This window comes from Leucoraja erinacea, chromosome 36 (assembly GCF_028641065.1).
Source record: "Leucoraja erinacea ecotype New England chromosome 36, Leri_hhj_1, whole genome shotgun sequence".
Taxonomy (NCBI): Eukaryota; Metazoa; Chordata; class Chondrichthyes; order Rajiformes; family Rajidae; genus Leucoraja; species Leucoraja erinaceus.
Window position 1 is genome coordinate 6,418,579 of NC_073412.1, and position 18,465 is coordinate 6,437,043.

At 49.2% G+C, this 18,465-nt stretch overlaps 1 protein-coding gene across 3 annotated transcripts in view; it reads right to left on the reverse strand.

Annotated features, from left to right (window-relative positions):
• fam169b (family with sequence similarity 169 member B) overlaps positions 1-18,465 on the reverse strand; it is a 52,031-nt gene that overhangs the window by 26,962 nt on the left and 6,604 nt on the right. The window contains exons 4-8 of one of the 3 annotated variants that reach the window (XM_055662562.1): positions 18,046-18,131; positions 15,784-15,955; positions 15,131-15,316; positions 13,491-13,619; positions 11,613-12,630 (exon numbers count right to left, since the gene is read on the reverse strand). In XM_055662562.1, the coding sequence (XP_055518537.1) occupies positions 12,602-12,630; positions 13,491-13,619; positions 15,131-15,316; positions 15,784-15,955; positions 18,046-18,131 (602 nt within the window). In that variant the 3' untranslated portion in view covers positions 11,613-12,601. Of the gene's footprint in view, positions 1-11,612; positions 12,631-13,490; positions 13,620-15,130; positions 15,317-15,783; positions 15,956-18,045; positions 18,132-18,465 lie in introns of those variants that run through there. The other 2 variants (XM_055662561.1, XM_055662563.1) reach the window with 2 other exon arrangements.

Sequence of the window (18,465 nt, forward strand, 5' to 3'; positions counted from 1 at the left end):
CGAGGTGCTAAATATTTCTGAAAAAACATTTTGTGTTTCTGTCGATCAAAAGCAGCCGTCAGAACCTAGGATCCGTGATGGGTTAGTGTTTGTCCTGATGCCAAATAACGTCTGTCTGCAGGAACTCCCCAAGCGAGGACTGTCACTCCCTCAAACCTTTCCATTAGATCGACACAAAATGCTGGAGTAACTCAGCGGGACAGGCAGCAGCATCTCTGGAGAGATGGAATGGGTGGCGTTTCACGTTTCAGGTCGAGATCCTTCTTCACCTGAGTTACTCCAGCATTTTGTGTCTATATTCGGTGTAAACCAGCATCTGTAGTTCGAGTTGATCACAACTGATGTACATCATCAGTGACCCTCGGGACTGATCTTTGATCGGACTTTGCTGACTTTACCTTGCACTAAACATCATTCTCTTATCATGTGTCTGTACACCGTGAATGACTCGTTTGTAACCATATAACAATTACAACACGGAAACAGGCCATCTCGACCCTTCTAGTCCGTGCCGAACACTTACTCTCCCCTAGTCCCATCTACCTGCACTCACACCATAACCCTCCATTCCTTTCCTGTCCATATACCTATCCAATTTATTTTTAAATGATAAAATCGAACCTGCCTCCACCACTTCCACTGGAAGCTCATTCCACTCAGCTACCATGTCAGGACTGTCTTATGAAGAAAGACTGGATAGACTTGGTTTATACTCTCTAGAATTTAGGAGATTGAGAGGGGATCTTATAGAAACTTACAAAATTCTTAAGGGGTTGGACAGGCTAGATGCAGGAAGATTGTTCCCGATGTTAGGGAAGTCCAGGACAAGGGGTCACAGCTTAAGGATAAGGGGGAAATCCTTTAAAACCGAGATGAGAAGAACTTTTTTCACACAGAGAGTGGTGAATCTCTGGAACTCTCTGCCACAGAGGGTAGTTGAGGCCAGTTCATTGGCTATATTTAAGAGGGAGTTAGATGTGGCCCTTGTGGCTAAGGGGATCAGGGGGAAAGGAGAGAAGGCAGGTACGGGATACTGAGTTGGATGATCAGCCATGATCATATTGAATGGCGGTGCAGGCTCGAAGGGCCGAATGGCCTACTCCTGCACCTAATTTCTATGTTTCTATGTGAAGAAGTTCCCCCTCATGTTACCCCTAAACTTCTGTCCCTTAATTCTCAAATCATGTCCTCTTGTTTGATTCTCCTCTACCCTAAATTGAAAAGGCTTATCCACGTCAACTCATGTAAGCATGTATGGTCTTTCCGCTGACTGGTTAGTACGCAACAAAAGCTTTTCACTGTACCTCGGTACATGAGACAATAAACTCAACTGAGTTGGTGTACCACTCCATCTATCTCAGTTCTGTCATTTGGGACCGCTGAAGTTATAACAGTTTCCACCCCCACAGAGGCTGCCTGACTCGTTGAGTGTCTTCCACCAATTTTCCCAATGAGTTCCCAGTTTAAAGTTACAGCTGAGAAACAGGCCCTTCGGCCCACCGAGTCCACGCCGACTATCCATCATCCGTACACACCACTAGTTCTATCCTACACACTAGGGGGCAATTTACAAGAGGCCATTTAACCTACAAACCCGCACATCCTTCAAACGTGGGAGGAAGCCAGAGCACCCAGAGAAAAGCCAGCGGTCACAGGAGCAGAACGTGCAAACTCCAAACAGACAGCACCCGAGGTCAGGATTGAACCTGGGACTCTGGCGCTGTGAGGCAGCAACTCTACCGTTGTGCCACCGTGCCTCCTTAAGCTAAGCAGTGAGATAGTCCCACTTGGCTAGATCTGTCCCATATCTCTCTAAGCCCATCCTCTCCATATAACTGCCCCAATGTAATTTGAAAGGAAGGCTTGAGCAAGCTGGGACTCTATTCCTTGGAGCGCAAGAGGCTGAGGGCTGATCTTATAGATCTTACCCCACAGGAGCAAGCCCTTCAGCCCACAATGTTTGTGCCAAACATCACGCCAATTTAATAGTGTAGATTATCCATATTCCCTACACGTCCATGTGCCTATCTAAAAGCCTCAAGTGTCACAATCTGCCTCCACCACTACCTTCTGTGTGTAAAAAAAACTTGCCCCGCACAGCTCCACAAGACTTTGCTCCTCTCACCTTGTTGCTATTCCCTCTGGTGTTGGACAAAAAGGTTCTGAATGTCTACCCTATCTCTGCCTCACATCATTGTATATATCTGAGTCTCCGCGCCCATGATGCTCCTGCAAGCAAGATTTTCGTCACACCTGCGTACCTCTCACCTGTGCAGGTACAATAGACTCCTCTGGTGAAGTTGGAAACTTGTTGCAAACAGCCACACGGCCTTTTGAGTTACGATCTCCATGGAAAGGAAGTGCGCAGGAAGGAACTGCAGATGCTGGTTTACACCGAAGATGAACGCAAAATGCTGGAGTAACTCAGCGGGTCAGGCCGCCATCTCTGGAGTAGAGGAACAGGTGATGTTTCAGGTCAGGAGGTCTCAATAGACAATAGACAATAGACAATAGGTGCAGGAGGAGGCCATTCGGCCCTTCGAGCCTGCACCGCCATTCAATATGATCATGGCTGATCATCCCCAATCAGTACCCCGTTCCTGCCTTCTCCCCATATCCCCTGACTCCGCTATCTTTAAGAGCCCTATCCAGCTCTCTCTTGAAAGCATCCAGAGATCCTGCCTCCACCGCCCTCTGAGGCAGAGAATTCCACAGACTCACCACTCTCTGTGAGAAAAAGTGTTTCCTCGTCTCTGTTCTAAATGGCTTACCCCTTATTCTTAAACTGTGGCTCCTGTTTCTGGACTCCCCCAACATCGGGAACATGTTTCCTGCCTCTAGCGTGTCCAAGCCCTTAACAATCTTATATGTTTCAATGAGATATCCTCTCATCCTTCTAAACTCCAGAGTGTACAAGCCCAGCTGCTCCATTTTCTCAGCATATGACAGTCCCGCCATCCCGGGAATTAACCTTGTAAACCTACGCTGCACTCCCTCAATAGCAAGAATGTCCTTCCTCAAATTAGGGGACCAAAACTGCACACAATACTCCAGGTGTGGTCTCACTAGGGCTCTGTACAACTGCAGAAGGACCACTTTGCTGCTATATTCGATTCCTCTTGTTATAAAGGCCAACATGCCATTCGCTTTCTTCACTGCCTGCTGTACCTGCATGCTTACATTCGTTCTGAGACCTCACCTATTCCTTCTCTCGGGAGATGCTGCCTGACCCACTGAGTTACCCCAGCATTTTGTGTCTCTTTTCAGTTGAAAGGAATCTCCTGCTGGGATTTTATATGATGTTTCGATTGAGCTAATTACAGAGAAGGGGTCTGGCTAGGAGACGCTGCATTTTTGTTCAAAAACAAATATAAATGTGATCAATAATTGAAAAAATAATATATACAATTTAAAAATACCAGATAATACCAGACAAACCCACCAGCATACTAGAAAATTACCCAATTATCTGAACAAATGTCACATACATTCGTAAACAGTTACATTACATAGAAACATAAAAACATAGAACATAGGTGCAGGAGTAGGCCATTCGGCCCTTCGAGCCTGCACCGCCAATCAATATGATCATGGCTGATCATCCAACTCAGTAGGAAAGGAAATAGGCAACGTTTCGGGTCGAAACCCGAAGGGTTTCGGGACGAAAAGTTGCCTATTTCCTTCGCTCCATAGATGCTGCTGCACCCGCTGAGTTTCTCCAGCACTTCGATTTTCCTAGAAAATAGGTGCAGGAGTAGGCCATTCGGCCCTGCGAGCCTGCACCGCCATTCAATATGATCATGGCTGATCATCCAACTCAGTATCCCATCCCTGCCTTCTCTCCATACCCCCTGATCCCTTTAGCCACAAGGGCCACATCTAACTCCCTCTTAAATATAGCCAATGAACTGTGGCCTCAATTACCTTCTGTGGCAGAGAATTCCACAGATTCACCACTCTCTGTGTGTGAGAAAAAATGTTTTTCTCATCTCACCTCAGTCCTAAAAGATTTCCCCCTTATCCTTAAACTGTGTGACCCCTTGTTCTGGACTTCCCCAACACCGGGAATAATCTTCCTGCATCTAGCCTGTCCAACCCCTTAAGAATTTTGTAAGTTTCTATAAGATCCCCCCTCAATCTTCTAAATTCTAGTGAGTACAAACCGAGTCTATCCAGTCTTTCTTCATATCCTGCATCTAGCCTGTCCAACCCCTTTCAGGTCCTGACCTGAAACGTCAACTATCCATGTTCTCCAGGGATGGCAGGCTGGCCCGCCGAGTTACTCCAGCACTTTGTGTCTTTTCCTCCCCGGTAAAACAGCATCTGCAGTTCCTTGCTTCTGGGGCGACTGTATGATCGCCCCATGGACTGTGTCTTTGGCTGCACTACCGACTTGTGAGTCTTGAACTATTAATGTTACCTTGTGTTACAGTTATTGATAGAGTGCGTTATTGATTATTGTATATTTTTCTGTGTGCTTTTGCATTTACAAGCCTGCTAATAAGAATCTCACCGTTCCGTTCCTGGGGATATACGACAGCTCAATACTCTTAATCAGATCTGCCAGTTGATACCAGCTGGGGGAAGAGATAGTTGATTGAATTGATTCAAAGATACAGCATGGAAACAGGCCCTTCGGCCCACCGAGTCCATGCAGACCATCAATCAACATCATCCGAGGCCCGCACTATCCTGGCCTCACGCTCATTTTCACCACTACCTTCGGGAAGAAGGTACAGGAGCCTAAACTGTAACGCCCAGGGTCAGGAACAGCTACTTCCCCACAATACAATACAATTTTGTTGTTGCAGTCATACATACACAAAGACACAACACAATTTACACAGACATCCATCCCAGCGCACCCAGCGAATGGTATGTTAGCTTTCATAGCAAAAGGATTTGAGTATAGGAGCAGAGAGGTTCTACTGCAGTTGTACAGGGTCTTGGTGAGACCACACCTGGAGTATTGCGTACAGTTTTGGTCTCCAAATCTGAGGAAGGACATTATTGCCATAGAGGGAGTGCAGAGAAGGTTCACCAGACTGATTCCTGGGATGTCAGGACTGTCTTATGAAGATAGACTTGGTTTATACTCTCTAGAATTTAGGAGATTGAGAGGGGATCTTATAGAAACTTACAACATTCTTAAGGGGTTGGACAGGCTAGATGCAGGAAGATTGCTCCCGATGTTGGGGAAGTCCAGGACAAGGGGTCACAGCTAAAGGATAAGGGGGAAATCCTTTAAAACCGAGATGAGAAGAACTTTTTTCACACAGAGAGTGGTGAATCTCTGGAACTCTCTGCCGCAGAGGGTAGTCGAGGCCAGTTCATTGGCTATATTTAAGAGGGAGTTAGATGTGGCCCTTGTGGCTAAGGGGATCAGAGGGTATGGAGAGAAGGCAGGTACGGGATACTGAGTTGGATGGTCAGCCATGATCATATTGAATGGCGGTGCAGGCTCGAAGGGCCGAATGGCCTACTCCTGTACCTAATTTCTATGTTTCTAGGTTTCTATCTCCTCCTCGCTGTGATGGAAGGCAAAATACGCATCACAGCAATCAGGCTATTAAACTCGACAACAAATAACCTCTGAACTGCAACAAACTATTACTATTATTGCACTATATTTGTTTATTTATTGAGTGTGTGTGTCAATAGACAATAGACAATAGGTGCAGGAGTAGGCCATTCGGCCCTTCGAGCCAGCACCGCCATTCAATGTGATCATGGCTGATCATCCCAAATCAGTATCCCGTTCCTGCCTTCTCCCCCATATCTCCTGACTCCGCTATTTTTAAGAGCCCTATCTAGCTCTCTCTTGAAAGTATCCAGAGAACCGGCCTCCACCGCCCTCCGAGGCAGAGAATTCCACAGACTCACCACTCTCTGTGAGAAAAAGTCTTTCCTCGTCTCCGTTCTAAATGGCTTACTCCTTATTCTTAAACTGTGTGTGTGGCCCCTGGTTCTGGACTCCCCCCAACATCGGGAACATGTTTCCTGCCCTCTAGCGTGTCCAAGCCCTTAACAATCTTTGTTTAAGAAGGAGGAACATCGAAGGTAGACAAAAATGCTGGAGAAACTCAGCGGGTGCAGCAGCATCTATGGAGCGAAGGAAATAGGCAACGTTTCGTACCATTCTTGGTGAGTGTAGACAAACGTGCTGGTGAAACTCAGCGGGTGCAGCAGCATCTATGGAGCGAAGGAAATAGACAACGTTTCGTCCCGAAACCCTTCGGGTTTCGACCCGAAACGTTGCCTATTTCCTTTGGGTTTCGACCCGAAACGTTGCCTATTTCCTTTGGATTTCGTCCCGAAACGTTGCCTATTTCCTTCGCTCCATAGATGCTGCAGCACCCGCTGAGTTTCTCCAGCATTTTTGTCCACCCTTGACCATCTTTCCGAGAAACGAGATATGAAAAGGTGCAGACAAAATCAGAGCCGGCACGGATGAACAGAGACGCCACCATCGAACCTCTTCACATCTCTAGTCTCCCTCTCCCCGGCCCTCTCAATCTGAAGACTGTTCAGTTTAGTTTATTCCCACGTGACCCGGGTTACAGTGAAAAGCTTCTGTTGCGTGCTATCCAGTCAGCGGTGAGACACCACATGATTACAATCGAGACGTTGACACTGTACCGATACATGATTATGCCCCTGTCTGTCCCACTTGGGAAACCTGGACGGAAACCTCTGGAGACTTTGCGCCCCAACCGAGGTTCCCGTGCGGTTCCCGGAGGTTGCAGGTGGTTGCCGGAGGTTGCAGGTGGTTGCGGGTAGTGGAAGCAGGTCGGGAGACTGACAGAAAACCTCCGGGAACCGCATGGAAATTTTGGGTGGGGGTGCAAAGTCTCCAGAGGTTCCCGTTCTGGTTTCCGAAGTGGGACAGACAGGGGCATAAGGGAATAACGTTTAGCACAAGATGAAGCCAGCAAATTCCGATCAAGGATAGTCCGAGATTCACCATCGCGGTGGATCGCAGTTCAGTCACCCATTCCTTTTCTCCAGAGATGTCGCCTGTCCCGCTGAGTTACTCCAGCATTTTGTGTCTGTCTTCGGTGTAAACCAGCATCTGCAGTTCCTTTTCCTGCTCAGTTATTCATGCAACAAGGTGTTGTTACGCAGGTTCAACACTGAGCCTGTTGCAGCCAGGAATGCAAGCAGACAGCCTGTTTAATTTACTCCGATAGCAGTCATCGCAGGTTCTGCAGATGCTATCACCCACCAGAGACCATTACTGGAGTGCTCTTCAAAGTGGGCGAAAGCTTTGCTGATTTTGTTAATTTAGCCCTGGGGTGTAATTGATACATGGTGTGTGTTGTTGTGGAGGCCAGTCATAGACATGGCCCCTCTCTCAGACAGGTTATTGGAGCCGTTCTGTCAAGCCATCAATCTGCGGGAAGAGCTCCCTGGTGCCTGGGCTGTAGATGGCTTTGTTACCGTCACCGATCTATGCCCAGCGGTGATGTGCTCATTACTGTGGCTCCAGAACTGTTTAGTTTTCAAGATACAACGCGGAAACATAGAAACATAGACAATAGGTGCAGGAGTAGAGGCCATTCGGCCCTTCGAGCCTGCACCGCCATTCAATATGATCATGGCTGATCATCCAACTCAGTATCCCATCCCTGCCTTCTCTCCAGACCCCCTGATCCCTTTAGCCACAAGGGCCACATCTAACTCCCTCTTAAATATAGCCAATGAACTGTGGCCTCAACTACCTTCTGTGGCAGAGAATTCCACAGATTCACTACTCTCTGTGTGTGAGAAAAAATGTTTTTCTCATCTCACCTCAGTCCTAAAAGATTTCCTCCTTATCCTTAAACTGTGACCCCTTGTTCTGGACTTGCCCAACATCGGGAACAATCTTCCTGCATCTAGCCTGTACAACCCCTTAAGAATTTTGTAATTTTCTATAAGATCCCCCCTCAATCTTCTAAATTCTAGCGAGTACAAGCCGAGTCTATCCAGTCTTTCTTCATATGAAAGTCCTGACATCCGAGGAATCAGTCTGGCGAACCTTCTCTGTACTCCCTCTCTATGGCAGTGAAACACTGCCCATCAGCCCACCCAGTCCGATCCCCGCACACTAACACTATCCTACACACACCAGGAACAATTTTACAATTATACCAAGCCAATGAACCTACAAACCCGCACGTCTTTGGAGTGTGGGAGGAAACTGGAGATCCTGGAGAAAACCCACGCAGGTCACGGGGAGAACGTGCAAACTCCACACAGACAGCGCCCGCATTGTCAGGATTGAACCCGGGTCGCTGGCGCTGTGAGGCAGCAACTCTACCGCTGCGCCACCGTCACAACCATGAAACCGAACAACTCGCATAGTCATACAGTGTGGAAATGGGCCCTTCAGCCCGACTCAGAAGAAGGGTCCACACCCGAAATGTCATCTGTCCATTCACCCCACAGATGCTGCCCGACCCGCACAGTCCCTCCAGCACCAAGTGTCTTGTACCAGATTCTGGCATCTCCAATTCCTTGCGTAGTTTATCATGGTCACGTGGACCGCGGAGCCGTGAAAAGCTTTTTGTCGTGAGCTACCCAGTCAACGAGAAGACAACACATGATTATAATCAAGCCATCCACAGTGTAGGCACGGGATATAACGTTTAGTGCAAGATAAAGTCTGATTAAAGATAGATTGAGGGTCTCTCATCAAGTAGACGGAAGGTCAAGACCGCTGTCTAGTTGGTGACAGTCAGGATGGTTCAGTTGACGGATAACAGCTGTCTTTTTGCACTATAGTTGTTAGTTTGTATGTCTTTGTGTGTGTGTGTATGTGTGTATCCATATTGTGTGTGTGTGTGTGTGTGTGTGTGTATCCATATTGTGTGTGTGTGTGTGTGTGTGTATCCATATTGTGTGTGTATCCATATTGTGTGTGTGTGTGTATGTGTGTGTGTATGTGTGTGTGTGTGTGTATGTGTGTGTCTCCATGTGTGTGTGTGTGTCCATATTGTGTGTGTGTGTGTGTGTGTGTGTGTGTGTGTGTGTGTGTGTGTGTGTCCATATTGTGTGTGTGTGTGTGTGTGTGTGTGTGTATGTGTGTGTGTGTGTGTGTGTGTGTGTGTGTGTGTGTGTGTGTGTAGGTGTGTGGGTGTGTGTATGTGTTGATGTGTGTGTGTGTGTGCGTATGTGTGTGTGTGTGTGTGTGTGTATCCATATTGTGTGTGTGTTTGTGTGTGTTTCCATATTGTGTGTGTGTGTGCGTGTGTGTGTGTGTGTGTATATTGTGTGTATGTGTGCGTATGTGTGTGTGTGTGTGTGTGTGTCCATATGTGTGTGTGTGTATCCATATTGTGTGTGTGTGTGTCCATGTGTGTGTGTGTGTGTGTGTGTATGTGTGTGTGTGTGTGTGTGTGTGTGTGTGTGTGTATATTGTGTGTGTGTGTGTGTGTGTCCATATGTGTGTGTGTGTATCCATATTGTGTGTGTGTGTGTGCGTGTGTCCATATTGTGTGTGTGTGCGTGTGTCCATATTGTGTGTGTGTGCGTGTGTCCATATTGTGCGTGCGTGTGTGTGTGTATATCCATATCTCCGACCAACGCGGCCTATTGGCTTCGGGAGCCGCGGTCTCCGGCAAGGAAGCGGCCGTTCCAGGTATCCCAAGCCGCTGAGAGAGTTCTCCCGACGCCGGAGCACCATCACCCGGCGAGAGGGCCTGAAACATCGGCAACTGCGGAGGCTTCAATAGGCCCGACTACGGGTGGACAAATGATGAGGACTGGACTTTGTGCCTTCCCCCACTGTGGGAACCATTATGGGGTGGGGGGATGTTTTTATGTTTAATGTGAAATTCCTCTTTAATGTTATGTTGTATTCTTATTAATGTGCTTCCTGCAATGGCAACTGGAATTTCACCACACCAACTGGTGTATGTGGCAATAAATGAGCCTTTGATATGCGTAGGTCCACAAAAATGCTGGAGAAACTCAGCGGGTGCAGCAGCATCTGGAGCCTGGACTCTGTGCACTGGGCCCGGAGCCTCCACGCTCCAGTTGATATGCGTATATCCATGTATATGTGTATATACACACTGCACCGATGTTCTTCTTCTTCTGACTCTCTCGTGTATTATATTATATTATTATATATAGTGTTGTGTTGTGCTGCTGCAAGTAAGAATGGCATTGTTCTATCTGGGACTTATGACAATCAAACACTCTCCATGGGCAGAAATCCTGGGGGGGGGGGGAATTTGAGAGGGGGGTGTGGGATAGTCCCCCACCTCTCAAAACATGGGGGGACTAGGATTTCCCCCGTGTTTTGTGACCTGGGTGCTACAGATTTGCCCCAGGTCTGGGTAAAACACCCAGGTCAGCTCACCTGCTCCCACACTCCAAAGACGTGCAGGTTTGTAGGTCAAGTGCTTCAGTAAAGTGTAAATTGGGCCAAAGGACCTGCAGTTGCCAGGTCTCGAACCCCATTCCTTCTCTCCAGAGATGCTGCCTGTCCCGCTGAGTTACACCAGCATTTCATCTCTGCCTCCTCTGCTGGAGCTGAAGGCTGTCCAACGCTGCCCTCCGCTGGTAGACACTTCCCTCTGCAGGCTCCTCGCAAGAAGCTATCCCAACAATCTCCCAACGAGAAGTTACCCGTTGCACTCGCTAGAGTCACACAGCATCGATACACAGCTTGTCACTGCCACTGCTTCCCCCGCTGTGGTCCCTGAGAATGATTGTGGTGGTGGATAGGGGAGGTGAAGGTGAGGGTGAAGGGAAAGAAAGCACAGGATTATGAGAGGCGTCACGATGGCACAGCGGTAGAGTTGTTCCTCACAGCGCCAGAGACCCGGTTCGATCCCGACTACGGGTGCTGTCTGTACGGAGTTTGCACGTTCTCCCCGTGACCGTGTGGGTTTTCTCCGGGTGCTCAGGTTTCCTCCCACGCTCCAAAGACTGGCAGGTTTGTGAGGTCAATTGGCTTCGGTAGAAATTGTAAATTGTCCCCAGTGTGTGCGTGTGTGTGTGTGTGTGTGTGTGTGTGTGTGTGTGTGTGTGTGTGTGTGTGTGTGTGTGTGTGTGTGTGTGTGTGTGTGTGTGTGTGTGTGTGTGTGTGTGTGTGTGTGTGTGTGTGTGTGTGTGTGTGTGTGCGTGTGTGTGTGTGTGTGTGTGTGTGTGTGTGTGTGTGTGTGTGTGTGTGTGTGTGTGTGTGTGTGTGTGTGTGTGTGTGTGTGTGGTGTGTGTGTGTGTGTGTGTGTGTGTGTGTGTGTGTGTGTGTGTGTGTGTGTGTGTGTGTGTGTGTGTGTGTGTGTGTGTGTGGGATAGTGTTACGGGGTAATCGCTGGTCGGAGCGGGCTCGGTGGGCCGAAGGGCATGTTTCTGCGTTGTGCCTCTGAAGTCTACAGACTAACTACTTCAAGTCCGGAATTAGCAACTTTAATTTAGACTCGAAAAGTCCAACGATAGCACGATCAAATAAAAATTGAGGCAAAGCCACTTGCAGGAGATACGAAGGCAGCATTAGGTGGAGAATGAAGCAGAGATGCAATGGGGGGTTGAGGTAGGGTTGCCAACTGTCCTGTATTAGCCGGGACATCCCGTATATTGGTTTGACTGCCCTTGTCCCGTATTTGACTGCTGCTACTGTCCACGTCCGGCCCCTGCCTCACCCGTCCCGACGTAGTGCAGCCCGTGGAGTGCAGCAGCAGCAGCAGCACCTCGCCCGTGGCCCCGTCGGTCGGTCGGAAGCCCGGTCAGCTGTCCGACCTTCGGACCTTCGCTCACCGCCGACACCACCACCACCCCTCCGTCTCACGGCCGTTCACGAGTTGGACGGGGCGCCGAACTTTGCACGTGGCCCCCGGGCCAAAACTCCTCAGCTGGCCCGCCCCCGCTGGGCTTTATGTACAGTCCAGCACCCGGGGCCAACTCATCATTCACCCGCCCAGCCACGGCCCAGTCGGTCAACGAATTGCCTTCGGGAATATTTTGACCTTTTGTCCCTTATTTGGGAGCGGGAGAGTTGGCGACTCTCGGTTGAGGTGATGTGTTGCCTGCACTCAGTGACTAGGGCTACATGCTGGACAATACAACTTCAATGGGATGTCTCATAGATGTTTCCATCAGGAACCTCCCCCAGATGGTCTCTCTGCACCTTCCCCCGTCACAGGTCAGTGGGGTCATATGGAATAGGAGTAGAATTAGGCCATTCGGCCCATCAGGTCTACTCCCGCCATTCAATCATGGCTGATCTATCTCTCCCTCCTAACCCCATCCTCTTGCCTTCTCCCCATAACCTCTGACACCTGAACTAATCGAGAATCTATCTGCCCATAATCTCTGCCACTGACTTGGCCTCCACAGCCTTCTGTGACAAAGAATCCCACAGATTCACCACCCTGTGCAGTACAGTACAGGGACAGGCCCTTCGGTCCACAATGTACATGATGCCAAGATTAACTCTGCCTGCAAGCGATCCATATCCCTCCATTCCCTGCATATCCATGTAACTATCCAAAAGTCTCTTGGATGTGACGGTCCTATCTGCCTCCACCACCACCTCCCTCAGCAACACCTTCCGGGTCGTGGTTCCACCATTCTTTCACTCCGACATTCCCCTCCTTGCCCTTTGACCCTCTCAGGTGCTACCCGGATGGGCCGAAGAGTCTGCAACGTTAGCAAAATAAAAAACAAGTTACGTTCTCTGCCAGGAACCAGTTTACAAAAAAAGACACACAAAGTGCTGGAGTAATCTGTGGAATTCTCTGCCACAGAAGGTAGTTGAGGCCACAGTTCATTGGCTATAGTTAAGAGGGAGTTAGATGTGACTAAAGGGATCAGGGGGTATGGAGAGAAGGCAGGTACAGGATACTGAGTTGGATGATCAGCCATGATCATATTGAATGGTGGTGAATGGAGGCTCGAAGGGCCGAATGGCCTACTCCTGCACCTATTTTCTATGTTTCTATGTTAAAAGGCACAGTGGCACAGCAGTAGAGTTGCTGCCTCACAGCGCCAAAGACCCAGGTTCGATCCTGACCATGGGTGCTGTCTGTACGGAGTTTGTACGTTCTCCCCGTGACTTCCAGGAAGCTCCAGTTTCATCCCACACTCCGAAGGCGTACGGTTACAGGTTTATAGGTTAATTGTCTTGGTATAAATGTAAATTGTCCCTAGTACGTGTGGGATAGTATTAGTGTGCGGGCATCGCTGGTCGGCACGGACTCGGTGGGCCGAAGGGCCTGTTTCCACGTTGTACCTCTAAAACTAAAGACTAAATTTAGTTGAATTTAAATTTAGGATAATTGGCATCGAAAGCTGTAAATTGTCCCAATTGTGTACAGGCTGATCGCGGGTCGGCACGGACTCGGTGGGCCGAAGGGCCTGTTTCTACACCGTATCTCCAAACTGAACTAAGTGAGGGTAGAATGCTGGAGAAACTCAGCGGGTGCAGCAGCATCTAGGGTGCGTGGGAAATGGGCAACGTTTCGGGCCAAAACCCTTCTTCAGACTAATTGAGGACTCACCAGCCGAGGGTATGTCTCCCATTTGGATCAATAACCAGACATTCTGCCTTTGGCTCCAGTCTCCTGGAGCCTCCACCTCCCACAGGCGATTCTGGTCTTCAGGTCGAGACTGCAGATACCTGTGGCAAACTGAGAGGGAGAAAGAGCTGAGTCCAGGGCTGTGGAAGGGTCTCGACCTGAAACTCAGCGGGTCAGGCACCATCTCTGGGGACGAGAAACAGGTGACGTTTCAGGCCAGGAGGTCTCGATCCAAGACTTCACCCCCTCCTTCTCTCCGGAGATGCTGCCTGTCCTGTTGAGTCAAGTCAAGTCAAGCCAAGTTTATTTGTCACATACACATACGAGATGTGCAGTGAAATGAAAGTGGCAATGCTCGCGGACTTTTGTGCAAAAGACAAACAACAAAACAACCAAACAAATTATAAACACAATCATAACACACATATTCTTTTACATAATAAATAATGGAAGGAAAAACGTTCTGTAGAGTTAGTCCCTGGTGAGATAGGCGTTTACAGTCCGAATTGCCTCTGGGAAAAACTCCTTCTCAACCTCTCCGTTCTCACCGCATGGCAACGGAGGCGTTTGCCTGACCGTAGCAGCTGGAACAGTCCGTTGCTGGGGTGGAAGGGGTCTCCCATGATTTTGTTTGCTCTGGAGTTGCACCTGATGTATAGTTCCTGCAGGGGGGTGAGTGAAGTTCCCACAGTGTGTTCAGCCGAACACAGTTCTGTGTTACCATATAACAATGACAGCACGGAAATCTGAGTTACCATATAACAATGACAGCACGGAAACAGGCCATCTCAGCCCTTCTAGTCCGTGCCGAACACTTATCCTCCCCTAGTCCCATCTACCTGCACTCAGACCATAACCCTCCATTCCTTTCCCGTCCATATACCTATCCAATTTATTTTTAAATGATAAAATCGAACCTGCCTCCACCAAAGATACTAGAGAAGCATTGCTCGCTGCCTTCATCTTGTATCAGGGGGGCTGAGAATCAGTCCTGGATCAACTCAGGAGTGGAGGAAATGTCCTCTTCCCCCAAAGACATTAGAGGAGCCTCTAAGTATCTTTGCTTTTCCCCGTGACCTGATGTAAGAGCAGATTGTAGAACTGTAGGGTCCATCCCCGCTACCGAAGACACACGTGAAGCTCACCGTTTGACCTGTTTTTACAAAATGTCAAATGGTCAGCTCGACATAGACTACAAGACCTACACCAAACCCAAACCAATTAGGAGCAGGCAAGGGCATTCGATCCAATTTGTGATCCCAGCTACAAAGACAGATGTGTACAGCAATTCGTTTTTCCCCCGCACAATTAAAGCATGGAATAATCTCCACCCAACTATAGTTACCCAACCAGATGCAACTACATTTAAAGTAGCTCTTTCTTCCCAATAACCCTTTCTGGCTTAAGCCCTCCCTTCACCACCTCCAGTTTAAATTCCAGTTGGAATATTTTGAAGGACCAAGAAACCAAGAGCCAAGATGTGGCGTTTGGCTTACACAAATGGCGGCCGTGACGTTCCGTTACGTACTACACGTCAGTCCATTCGGAGGAGTGGTCTATCTTGCTCTGCTCTATAATCTTTGGTCTAAAGCCTAGAGACTCTGTGCCAGTGATTGGCGTACCTCTGTACATGGCCGCTGAGATGGGCCGGCTGATTCCCAGCTCCTCCTCGCCGTCGGGAAACAGGCCGCAGAAGTCCTCCAGCATCTCCCGCCCGAGCCCCCGGCCACGGTGTCCCTCGCGGACAAAGATGGTGTCCAGGACGGGCAGCTGGTAACACCGGCTGGTGTGGGTGGAGCACAGGCTCGCTGGCACAAAGCAAGAACAAGATGACCGACCATCCACCTCACCCCCCTCCCTCCCATCAGGTCATAAGTGATAGGAGCAGAATTAGGCCATTCAGCCCATCTACTCCGCAATTCCATCCATCTCTCCCTCCTAACCCCATTCTCCCCATAACCCTTGACACCTGCACTAGTCCATCCCTGCCTTAAAAATATCCACTGACTTGTGGCCTCCACAGCCTCCTGTGGCAATGAGTTCCACAGATTCACCACCCTCTGACTGAAGAAATTCCTCCTCATCTCCTTCCTGAAGGAACGTCCTTTAATTCTGAGGATACGACCTCTGGTCCCAGACTCTCCCACTAGTGGAAACATCCTCTCCACATCCACTCTATCCAGGCCTTTCGCTATTCGGTAAGTTTCAAAGTCCCCCCCTCATCCTCCTAAACTCCAGTGAGTACAGGCCCAGCGCCAACAAACGCTTGGTCTACCTTTCATCTTCACGGTGTAAAACCCGGCAGCTTCTTGGTCCTTCCAGAAGATCTTGGCAAACTCATCGACGGGATGATCCCGGAATGGGAGGATGTCGACCGGGAGCTCGCTGCTCCCACAGATCACCCGGTTCAGCAGATAGAGCACAATCCGCTCCCCGACCGATCGCACCTGAGAACGGGGGTGGGTTGGGGGGGGGGGGGAGGGGCAACACCGTCAGCACCGCTACACCAGGGGGTCCCACCGCCCGCGACACGGTTCACAGATGACAAATTTGCAGATTCGGCGCTTGTACACGTTGGAATTCAGAAGATTGAGGGGGGATCTTATAGAAACTTACAAAATTCTTAAGGGGTTGGACAGGCTAGATGCAGGAAGATTGTTCCCGATGTTGGGGAAGTCCAGAACAAGGGGTCACACAGTTTAAGGATAAGAGGGAAGACTTTTAGGACCGAGATGAGGAAATCATTTTTTACACAGAGAGTGGTGAATCTGTGGAATTCTCTGCCACAGAAGGTAGTTGAGGCCACAGTTCATTGGCTATATTTAAGAGGGAGTTAGATGTGGCCCTAGTGGCTAAAGGGATCAGGGGGTATGGAGAGAAGGCAGGGATGGGATACTGAGTTGGATGATCAGCCATGATCATATCAAATGGCGGTGCAGGCTCGAATGGCCAAATGGCCTACTCCTGCACCTATTTTCTATGTTTCTATGACACAAAGCTGGATGGCAGTGTGAACTGTGAGGAGGATGCTATGAGAATGCAGGGTGAATTGGGCAGATGCATGGCAGATGAGGTTTAATGTGGATAAATGTGAGGTTATCCACTTTGGTAGCAAAAACAGGAAGGCAGATTACAATCTAAATGGCGTCAAGTTGGGAAAAGGGGAAGTACAACGGGATCTGGGGGTCCTTGTACATCAGTCTATGAAAGTAAGCATGCAGGTACAGCAGGCAGTGAAGAAAGGGAATGGCATGTTGGCCTTTATAACAAGAGGAATCGAATAAAGGAGCAAAGAGGTCCTTCTGCGGTTGTACAGAGCCCTAGTGAGACCACACCTGGTCCTCGGACCATCCAGGATATCTAAAGGGCCTGTCCCACTGTACGAGGTAATTCAAGAGCTCTCCTGAGTTTAAAAAAACAATCAAACTCGTGGTAAGCACGTAGAATGTACGTAGCGGGTACGTCGGAGCTCGGGACATCTCTTAGCGGCTCGTAACGCTAACGGCAGGTACTCGGGAAACGCGGCAAGCTCGTGAAGACTGGTGAAGATTTTTCAACATGTTGAAAAATGTCCACGAGAGCCCCGAGTACCGACGAGTGGCCATTACCGTAATTCTCTGATTTCGAATCAGGGGAAACTCGGGAGAACTCGTACAGTGGGACAGCCCCATCGGGATCCTGCAGTCACAGGATCACAGCTAATGGCTGCTTCCCAATGAGGGGAGGACATCCTCAGTCCTAGGGAGCTGGGCTGATGTCAACAACCTGCCTCTCTCAATGGAAGTTATCTGCCTCGACAGAGGTGCCCCAGTTCAGGTCTAGGTCACAGTATTACCGAGGTACAGTGAAAAGCTTTTGTTGCGTGCTAACCAGTCAGCGGAAAGACAATACATGATTACAATTGAGCCACTTACAGTGTGTAGATACATGGTGAGGGAATAACGTTTAGTGCAAGGTAAAGCCAGTAAAGTCTGATCGAGGATAGTCGGAGGGTCTCCAAATGAGGTACCTTTCCACTGTGGTGGTATCTTGCCTTGATGGACTACCCTCGTCTTGTTAGAGGTTTAGTTGCGTCGAAACAGGCCCTTCGGCCCACCGAGTCTGCGCTGGCCAGCGATCCCCACACACTAACACTATCCTACACACACTAGGAACAATTTACAATTATACCATGCCAATAAACCTACAAGCCTGTACGCCTTTGGAGTGTAGAGGAATCAGGAGCACCCGGAGAAAACCCACGTGGGTCACGGGGAGAAGGTACAAACGCCATACAGACAGCGCCCGGAGTCAGGATCGAACCTGGGTCTCCGACACTGTGAGGCAGCAACTCTACCGCTGTGCCACCGTGAGGATCAATGGTGGAGGTGCCATACTGGTGTAGGAAGCGAGCCTCATTGGAGGTATCTTGGATGGAGGGAGGTAACCTATGGCGTAGAAGACTGAGAAGATGGCTCCCACTCTGCGGTAGACTTTGGTAAACATGCGGAGGTTGTGAGGCCCTGGACTGACCAACTCCGGCCACCACCAGACTCACCTGGACCAGCTCCTGCCTCCCTGGCTTGGACGTCCTCAAAGCCTGGTCTAGCGAGCACCAGCCCTGCCCCACGTAGACGGCAACCACTGCAAGACAGCAACAGCGAGAGACAGTCTCAGAGATAGACTGGATAGACTTGGTTTATACTCGCTAGAATTTAGGAGATTGAGAGGGGATCTTATAGAAACTTACAAAATTCTTAAGGGGTTGAACAGGCTAGATGCAGGAAGGTTACACAAAAAAGCTGGAGAAACTCAGCGGGTGCAGCAGCATCTATGGAGCGAAGGAAATAGGCAACGTTTCGGGCCGAAACCCTTCAAGATTGTTCCCGATGTTGGGGAAGTCCAGGACAAGGGGTCACAGCTTAAGGATAAGGGGGAAATCCTTTAAAACCGAGATGAGAAGAACTTTTTTCACACA